The sequence below is a fragment of the Mytilus edulis genome, chromosome 12, assembly GCF_963676685.1.
Source record: "Mytilus edulis chromosome 12, xbMytEdul2.2, whole genome shotgun sequence".
NCBI classification, from domain to species: domain Eukaryota; kingdom Metazoa; phylum Mollusca; class Bivalvia; order Mytilida; family Mytilidae; genus Mytilus; species Mytilus edulis.
The window spans coordinates 32864226-32874899 of record NC_092355.1 but is presented as its reverse complement, the minus strand read 5'-3'; the positions used below and the strand labels follow the sequence as shown (position 1 = coordinate 32874899).

At 32.8% G+C, this 10674-nt stretch overlaps 1 protein-coding gene across 1 annotated transcript; it reads right to left on the bottom strand.

Annotated features, from left to right (window-relative positions):
- Positions 1 to 282: 282 nt before the first annotated feature.
- LOC139497581 (uncharacterized) lies at positions 283 to 9608 on the bottom strand. The gene is made up of 7 exons (XM_071285813.1): positions 9534 to 9608; positions 6797 to 7149; positions 5864 to 6010; positions 4652 to 5460; positions 3861 to 4022; positions 2073 to 2174; positions 283 to 303 (listed from the first exon to the last, which is right to left on the bottom strand). The coding sequence occupies exons 2-7, from the start codon at positions 7116 to 7118 to the stop codon at positions 283 to 285; spliced, it is 1563 nt and encodes a 520-aa protein (XP_071141914.1). The 5' UTR covers positions 7119 to 7149; positions 9534 to 9608.
- Positions 9609 to 10674: the final 1066 nt, after the last annotated feature.

Genomic DNA, 10674 nt, shown 5'->3' with positions numbered 1-10674 from the left:
GCCGGCGACGCCAATTCACTCAGCTTTGCCGTTTCAAGTTTCTTGCCTGCCTCCTGCACAGAAGGGTTAACGGCACTTGAAGAAAGAGAAAGCTTCGACCTCGCTTTCTCCAACATTTTATCAACTAGCGATAGCTTCTCGTCATCCCATTCCCGGCAAATATTGCACGGGAAAGCCTTGTGACAAATACGATGTCTATAGCATTCCTCATGCGTATCTAACACGTTCATACGTGAGGTACACTTTACACAGTTCTTATACTTGTCTTCCATCGCTTCCAATTCACTCGATGTCTATTCTTACCTAATATAATAATAACGATTGCTTTTAAACCAAATACGATCAGGCTGTAGCCATTTTCCCTGAAGGTAAAGTGATCTTCTATTCGGGAGATCGTGAAAGGGAGATAATTTAAAAGTTAGCGATTGCAAGGGGTTACCAAGGGGTAATTGCAAATGTTTTTCAGACAGGTAAGTACAGATTTTGATATAAACTCTACATTTTACCCCTATGTTCTATTTTTAGCCATGGCGGCCATCTTGGTTGGTTGGCCGGGTCATCGGACACATTTTTTAAACTAGATACCCCAATGATCATTGTGGCCAAGTTTGGTTACATTTGTGAAGATTTTTGTAAAAGTTAACAACGACGACGGATGACGGACGCCAAGTGATGAGAAAAGCTCACTTGGCCCTTTGGGCCATGAGATAATCATAATTAGAATAACAAGTAAACATTTGGAATAACAAATAAATAATTGGAATAACAAGTAAATAATTGGAATAACAAATAACAATTGGACTAACGAGTAAGCAATTGGAATAACAAATAACAATTGAAACAAACATTCTGAGAGTATTGCATGGCAATACATAGTCCCCTATCGGTTAAAAATTCATTGTCAAGAACAAAATGGAAACTTAAACCTTTATTTGTAATATAGTGTTTACAAAAAAAAAACTAGGTCTAAATATTGAACACTAAATTCATTTGTATTAAAATAAATTGAAAGTTTTTCTTGGGAAAAAAGTTTCAGTCAAACTTAACTTGTCATGTTAAACCATATAACAAATATCAAATCAATGTCTTCAAGCATGACGAAAACAAGTGTGGGAAACTGATATGTTGAACAGACAAACAGACAGACAGAGTGCAAACCTAAAGTCCCCTTTAATTGGCTTTGCTGGTAGGGGACTGATAACAAAAAAAGTCAATCGAAATAACAAACAAATAATTGGAAGAATAAATAAATAATTTGAATAACAAATAACAATTGAATATAACATAAATAATTGGAATAGCAAATAAACAATTTAAATAACAAATATCAAGTAGAATATAAAATATGCATTTGGAATAACAAATTACAATTGGGATAATAAATAAACCAAAGTTAAAGCTTAGAGAAATTCCCTTAGATGAAGTTACTTATTCCAAAACTTTAAACACAATGTTATAAATTCAGAAAAAAGTACAGAGCTTTACTCTTGCCCTTCTAAGAAATTAAGAAATACAGACTATTGTTATGATAATTTCATAAAACATAGGTCTACTGTTACATCGAGATGAAAAAACCGCAATAAAAGTACTGTTGTTCAGTGGTTTTCTGGTGTTTATGTGGTTCATAAGTGTTTCATGTTTCTTGTTTTTCATATAGAATAGACTGATGGTTTTCCTGTTTGAATAATTTTACACTAGTCATTTTGGGGCCCTTTATAGCTTGCTGTTCTGTGTTAGCCAAGGCTCTGTGTTGAAGGAGGTACTTCGACCTATAATAGTTTACTTTTTACAAATTGTGACTTGGATGGAGAGTTGTTTCATTGACACTCATACCACATCTATACTACATCTTTTTATTAGTCTCCTTGTAAGATGAATTACTACGCCATAACTTTTTTTCTCATTTGAAAGATTAAAGATACATAAAATTTATCTAGCAGAAAATAATCTTTTTTTTGTGAGTCTGACATCTGTATAAATATAAAATCTGTTGAAACAAATTGTACAAAGAATAATAGGAAACAAATAAATATCATATCATTAAAACTTATATGAATCATTTGCTTACATACCTGTGTTTCCTTTTCTTGTGTAGTACTTCTTGTATTATAAGGTTTTTCATTTTCTGTCTTTTTTTCATTTGTTTTTTCGAAATTTGTTGCTTCCTTGTCATTCTAAAATTAACACAAATTTTGTTTATATATATGTAAAGAGTGAAGGATAAAGTGCAGTAAATATCGGAGACAGAAACCTTATGTGAATTTCATAAGAAAAATGGCTCAATCAACAACTTACTACAAACAAAAATCGCTAGATTAATACCGTCTATAGTACATGTATATTCTTTTATTCATGCATTTGCTTTGCTGAAATTCCTTATTTTAAACAATTTGTACTTGACATTGTTTATAAACTTCTTGAGTTCCAACCAAGAATAAATTTTCTTAGACTAAGGGCAGTTTAAATATAGAAAAGATGCCACTGAGTTTAATTTTCCCCTGCCTACAACTGTTAAAACCCTTAATCTAATTCCCACCTTTACACATACGTGCCAACCTCTGAATCCTTTAAAGAGAGAGATGTTATATATATGACCTGTATAAGTATTCATCTACAAAACACCAATAAGAGTTAATAAAGATACTTTATTTCTCCAATTCATGGTTATAATCTATACAAGGTGGTTTTCTTTAAGCCTTTTAAATACCTCCAAATTTCATAACTCATAATATCCCATATTTTAATTTTGTTGTGAGTCTCACACTAAGCATGCTTTCAAACAATGTACAGACCACCAGAAGAAATCGAAAAGTTGATTGAACATGATGTGCAAAAAGATTCATTGCCAAGTGAACTTGGTCATAAAATAGAAAATCTTTCATTCAAATCTGCTTGACATTTTGATTTGCAGTTATCTATTTCTTCTGTTTTACTCTGCTGCTTGGTCCAGACAAAGACCTCTATCTTGTTGGAGTTGAAATAGCAGAATTTCGATTACATACAAATCGAAGATAAAAACTACTGACCAAAGTTTTCAAATGATCTCCTATTGTTTGTTTATTTCTATTGAAAGTAATGAAAAAAGCCAGAAAATTACGAACACAGGTTATTCCAGGTAGATATATCTAAAAGCAGGAGATTCTATACTCCCGCAAGGGAGCAGACTGGCAAGCAGGGGATTTCTGGAATTTCTTAGTTTGCTGGGGAGACTACTGCTCAAAACGGAAAGATTGGCAGGTATGTGTTATTTATTACATAGAAATTTCATGGTTTTCTGTAGCTAGGTTTTTGAGTTTGAATTTTCAATCTAGAAGCTGAGGTCACACATTTTTTGGTTTAAAGGCTTCAAATAAGAATTGAACACAGAGAGAAAAAAAATTGGAGTTTTAATGGTGAGAATTCTCAGCTAAATACAGATGTAGATTTTAATCATACAATTCAAATAAACTTTGAAAATGTTACAACAGCACAAAGCACCAGTTCAGAAAATCACATTTGTGCAAATAAATTACTTTGCTTAGTTTCCAAGTCCTATAGTGATGTGGCATCAATTATATATAACAAAAGTGCATTTCAACAAATAATGTCTATTCATTGAGATATGAGGCTAGATCATTTAGGAATTTAAAATAAGCTTTGAAAGAGCTGAGACATCTACAGGATCAATACTCATTTCACAAAAAAATCTTGCTAGGAAAAATACCTGTTAATCATGAACATTTCAGTGTAACTTACAATCAATTTTAGTTGAAAGATTTGTTGGGAAAAGTGCCCTTGAACTATGCATGAAACAGATCATTCTTAATTTCAAAATGAACTTTTCGATTAAGACATTTTTATGCCATAGCCATCAAGTTTACCTTTGAAATTTTCCCATGTGCTATGCTTCTAGTATTGTATGGCTTCTCCTTTTCTTGTTGTTTCTTGTCATTTGACATCTCAGACAATGCTGCTTCCTTCGGCTTGCTTCTTTCATCCTTCTGTTTGGAAGCATAATCTTGCTGCATCTTGGCCTCTTCCTTCTGAGAACATATTATCTAAATATATTATCTATTTCTGGAGAGAAAAATCTTTAACATATCCTTAAACCTTTAGATTAAATATGTAAGATCATCTAAGAGCACAATTCAAATTATGCAAGGTAGATTAGTTGATTGGTGTTTACCACCACTTTCAGCACTATTGTGTTATTTCTTGTCTGTATTTTTTTCATTGGTGGAGGAAGCCAGAGTGCTTAGAGAGAACCACTAACCTTGGTAGGAAAACTTAATTCCTAGTCAATTATGATTAGAGTAAAGCACATCTGCCACTTGCTGGATTTGAACTCACTTTCTCAGTGTTGACATCTAGTGATACAGTAGTTCGACTACTTAGACCACTTTGGCCACTGTGGCCATGACTATGCAAACAAGTGCCTATCTCAACAAATGGAATAAATTTTATGAATCAATATAATGCTAGGCTTGAAAAATGGTGGAATTTTGTTGATTTATTGGGCAATTCTGAACTTCAACTTAGTAAGTAAAATTACTACTGTTACATTGTCTTCATGGAACATAACAAAAAAGTTAAATCCAGAGTTTATGAAAAATAATTTCCAATCAAATCATGTTTGATTACTTAGTCAATCAACATTAGAAGATAAATTTACCATTAAGGAAGTTGTTTCCTTTTTACTTGTGGCCGTATTATCTTTGTCTTCAGTACCAGACTCAGTTTCAGGTAAGTTAAACTTGCTTCTTTTATTTCTTTCCTTTCTATCTTTTTTCTTCTGTCTTATTTCATTTTCCCCTTTTGGTTTTTTTTCAGTTTCTTTACTCCCTGACAGTGTTTGGTCTTTTATGGGGTCTTTTTCGTCATCATCTTCATCACTAGATGAGTTATCCTCATCTGAGCCCAATTCACTTCCAGCTGATGAATGACTGATTTCTCTCTTCAGTTCTAGACTTCCTTTATTGAGTTCTTGATATTTACCACTGCTTTCAATAGTAACTGTATTTTCAAACTTTTTGGTCAGTTCTTGTACCTTACTTTTTCCTTGAGAAGGTTGTTTACTTCCAGTCCCCATATCATAAGGATGATTTTCCTCTGGAGGATTTCCAGGACCTTTTTCCATTTCTTCTGTCGCAGTTGTTTCCCTTTCTGGTTCTGATGGCACACCATCTAATGGTGCTGTATTACTACTTGGTAGTGTAAATGAATGAGGTTTTATAACATCTGACCCCGTAACAGCCAGGGTTTCTGAACCTGTAACAGCCAGGGTTAAAGTTGACCTATTCTCGTAACTATGTGTTTGAGAATTATCTGTGTTCCATGTCCATGAGTTATATTCCTCTATATTTGGCTCTGTTTCCATTGGTTCTTGTGATGGTGTCGGTCCAGTCACATAATTATTCACTGTGTCAGTTGCAGATGACAGGGTGGCTTCCATTTCAAGATCTCCACTGTATTCAACATTATCTGAATATAATAACAATAAATAATTATCTAAAAATTTGATTTATGTACTTGAATAAATTGACCGTAATTCAAAAGAATAACTTCTGTTATTTTAAGGATTATTTGAAAAAAGCAGATGAGTATGTTAACAATCTACCAATAACATAACATTAAGTATGTAAGCCATGTAATCAGATGTATTGTAAATCAACAAAATGACTTTTCAAAAAGTTAACATATAAAACCAAATCCTTGGATAATAGGTTCTTCATAGTCTGTTGAAAAGTTTGTAGCATGAATATGATGAATTATTTTTTAGGAAAGCTATTAAAACCTCCAATACTTCTAAGGGGTAGAAATGGTCCTCTAGATGCATGTATTTCATTGTCATCACAACTTGATTCAGGAGTTGATATGGGTATACCTGGCAGTATCCATATATCAGGACTCTCTGATCGACTAGATGACACGGATCCTGAGCTTTCATGAGGTTGTCTTCGAGGAAGTTCATCCTTCATAAATTCATCTACTTTCACTTCTCTAACAGGTTCTGAAACTTTCTGTTGAGTTTCTGTCAATGAAATCAATAATAATTATATATAACCTTATCCCAAAAGTGATTACATCCAATGTCAATTTTTTTTTAAACATTTCATTAATAACAGTTGCTTAACTCACCATAACGAATCTAGAACTTTGAGGTTGCAAGACAGACAGGGTTAAAAAGAAATCCAGGAAAAAGAAAAGAGCAGTGTATTATATGGTGCTCTGGTATATTTCCTTTACATAACTATTTTAGAGAGAACAAATTTAGAACTATTAAATTGTATAAAACAAATAACAGTTAAATAAATCAGCAATTAATGAAATTTGGTAAGGCCAACTAAAATTAATTAGTAGATTTTCATCCAAATTTTTGAAAAAAATGGGGCGGGTGGGAGGATTTTATTTTTTAATTTTTATTTCAAAATTTGAAACAGGAAGTTTGGAAGGAAACACAATTTTTGACGGTTACGGGAAACGGAGATGAACAAATCCGGAAATCGAAATTTTTTTAAAATAACAAAAATCGGGGCGGGACGATTTCAGAGGGGCGGGCGGGGATGAAAATCTACCAATTAATTTTTATTGGCCTAAACCAAATCTGATTTAAAAAAATAAATTAGAAGGTACAGGAATGAACATTTACCAGGTCTACTATCAAAATCCAATTCTAAGGAGAGGAAAAAATGACATTTATCAAAAAGTAACCATCATGACCATGGTAACAATACTTTTAAAATATGCTTTCAATTAATTTTAGCATAAGTTTGAACTATTGTACATATGAATGTATAGAAGAAAAAAATTATCCTACCTCCTGTGGGATTACTCTGCACAGTTCCACATTCATAGCAGAATTTTACATCTGGGGATAATTCTACACCACATATTTTATTTTCTTGAGGTAATCCTTGGCAAAATATTTTCTTTTGAAGAAATATGCTAGGATCAATTTTCCATGCACATCCAGAACAGAATTTCTGCCTATTGGTTATTAGGAATGAACATTTAGGACAAGCTTTTGTAGTGTTATCATCTGCAGTCACTACTTTTCCACCACAAAATCCACAGAACTTTGACCAAGGGGGAATATCCTCTCCACAGACTTTCCCATCAACGCTGTTCTTACACTTCATGGTAAAACTGCTTCAAAACATTTTTGTAAGCCTAAAATACAAATATGCATTAACATAATTTAGGGTTAGAATAATTTACCAACTACAGAAAAGACAATAAAATCACTTATAGTATGAATATTATGACAAAATGCATTGCTTTATAATGGTGGATTTTGTTCACAATATTGCAAGTGTTTGTCTTTTAACCTGGTTTCAAAATCATGATAGAGGCTTTATAGTGCCGACTATGTCGTATTGGCTTTGCACATTGTTGTAGGCTGTATGGTGACCAATAGTTGTTAATTTCTGTGTTGATAGTCTCTAGTGGAGAGTTGTCTCAAGACAGGCATGTATAATTTAACTCATGTAAACTATTTACCTATATACCAAAAAAGTGCTCATAAGTATCTGGGTCATATGATACATGTAGACCTCAACTTAAACCTTAGCAATAACCAATGACACATGTATATGAGGTCAAGGTCAAATAAACCCTGACAGTTGGACACATAAAAATCCTCCCATACACCAAATATAGATAGCCATTGAATTACTTAAATAGCATCTAAGATATGAAGTTGACTACAAAAACTAAATCTTATTCACTATTTCATGAAATGAGGAAATCAAGTTTAGTGGGACATGAATACCTTAAAGGATCCCATAGGTCACCTCAATTTCTGGACAAGAATCCCTTTTTCTAAACTCTCTAACTTTTGTCACAGGTGAGACAATGACATGAATCCCACCTTTAAGGAGAGCTACATATATATGGTTAGTTCAAAGATTTTTTAAGTGCCCAACAGTACTTTACAAAATTTGCCCCCCCCCCCCTTTTTTCAAAATACTGGATCCACATAAATCAGTATAACTTCCTTGACGTTATACTAAATCTGTTGAATGTGTACCAACTGAAATTTAGTTGGGATTCTTGTAGTTAACCCTTAGATAGGGGATTTTCTCATTGTTGAAGGTCTAATGATGGTCTGTAATTACTTACTCATGTTACTACCACTTTATTTTAACTATGGGCGATAGCTGTCTCATTGGTTTTCATACCACATCTCATTTATTTAATCAATTCTATTTCTTGTTCCAAATATGCTAGAAAGACTTTCCACTTGACAACAATTCATCATGCAATTATTTCACGATCACTTTAAGGACTGTACACACATTTAAAATATGATTGTTTTGATTGTTGAACATTTCTCTCAGATCAGTTCTTCATGTCTTTTTGTTGTTGGGATACTACAAGTACCCAGCCATGTCCAGTTGCCCACTCTGTGTTTTTGTTAGATTTATTTCTATTTGTATCCATCTGATCATCTGATGAGTTAAGCCTTTTTCAACTGATTCTAATGTCCGTTCTTATGTTGTAAGTATACACTGTTCCACGACTGTCACAGGTTAGGGGTAGGGTTGGGATCCTTCTAACATGTTTAATCCCACCTCATTCTGTATGTAATTTTATTGTGCCTGTCCTAAGACTGTAATTCAGTGGTTTTCATTTGTTGATGTACGTGTTACATAATTGTTTTTGTTCATTTTTTGTACATAAATTAGGTTAACCGTTGTTAGTTTTCCTGTTTGAATTGTTTTACATTTGTCATTCCAGGGTCTTTTAAAATGGACTATGCAGTATGGGCTTTGCTTATTGTTGAAGGCTGTACGGTAACCTACAGTTAATTGTTGATTTCAGTGTTAGTGTCATGAGGTTTCTTGTGGAAAGTTGTCTCATCATGCTCATTGGCAACCATACCACATCTTCTTTTTTTATAGTTATACAAAAACCTAATTAATATATTAAATACTTTTAACCTACATATACATACCCTTTAACACATTCAAATTCGTAGTCCAAATAATTATGACATACATCTTGGACTACCAATTTGGTAGAGTTGTGATCATTTAGACCAGGAACATATATATATTAACTATATATGATATACATGTATATATGTTAGATATATACTGTTCCCAGTTTAGACATTTTGGATTTCTTAAAACTTGACAGCCTTAATCCTGCAATTTTTCAGGTTAATTGCACTTACAGTTTTGTGTCATAACCACATGACAGAATGAAAAGATCAATGATAATAGTACTTTTTAAATATTCATTTTTGATAAATTTCAACTTTCACTTTCGTTTTTATGACCAGACATTTGTGAGCTCCTAGTCCAAATACGCCTTGGACGGCTATTTTATAAAAAATTTTGGACGCCCTCCTGCGACGTCAATGAGGGAACTAAAAAAATCCAAATATAAAAATACCCTCAGAAGACGGCATGATTATCTGGACTAGTGAGCTCCTAGCTCCTGTAATTGTTTCCCTGTAAACTACATTTCCAAATAGAAGGAAGGACTGTTCATTTCATTGTGAAATGAGAATTATAACGCAATAGTTTTTACTATCTGCAGTTACTTACCGAATCTGTAGTTTAATTCCTTTGACTTCTGTTTGTATCTCGGCCGTTTTCTCAAAACAGTTTCAGCGTAGATTCTGAATCGGGATAAAAGAAATCATAATTCCCGACCTCAATATAAGTTTTTATCCGTTTTTTGTTTGTTTGTTTTTTGTTTTGTTTTTATTTATTAAGATAAAGATTGTTTCAAAAAAGATAATATCAAATATTGAAAAAAAAACTCAGTAAACAACATCCCAATAATAATTTAGGATCGATGAACGAACCCGCATTTTAAAAAAAATAAAAGTATTTTTGACAAAACGAAAGTAGAAAAGATGCACATTTCTGTCTTTCAAAGGTGTTTTCTTATGATTAAAAAGAGGAATAATGAAGAAACAAAAATCTGTTTTATGAGTTTTATTCAGAAAGCGATGAAAAAAATGTCAGTGCCTATATATATATAATTACCGTCAGGAATTGAGTACTCCATGTACTCCTCTTCACTCATATATATGAGACTAGGTCATACCACATCTGTGTAGACCTTCTGAAATAGATATTCAAAAATTCTTTTGATTTCAACTTCAACCACTGAGTACCAATGTCAGCAGGTTGTCCTCTCTGTCTCTTTACCTTTACCTATCCTGTATTTGCCACCTCTATCAGATGAACCACTGTCATTGTTGTCCTTGTCCTTGTATTGTTATATGTATAACCGACTTTAAATAAATCTTTTATGCTTTATGCTTTATGCTTTATGTCCTTTGTCAGTGTGAATTGAACTATTTAAAATCCAATTGTCACTTCATATTGTATATACATACACGGTCACAATAACAACGGTGCACTGATAAAATCGGTTAGTTAAAAATATATTTATACATACACGGTCACAATAACAACGGTGCACTGATAAAATCGGTTAGTTAAAAATATATTGAACCAATACTTTGTACACTGTACATATCCCACCAACAATTTATCTACACAGTTACAGTTCTCAATTCTAATTATCATTTATATTTCCATGTCACAGGCATTTTGTTCACTATTCTAACATTGATGAACGCTTTTGATGTAGGCTAAAGCATAGTCCAGCACTGATTTTCTCAATGTGAACGTGTTGTTGATTTGTTAAGAAATGAAACTTCGAACAGTCAAT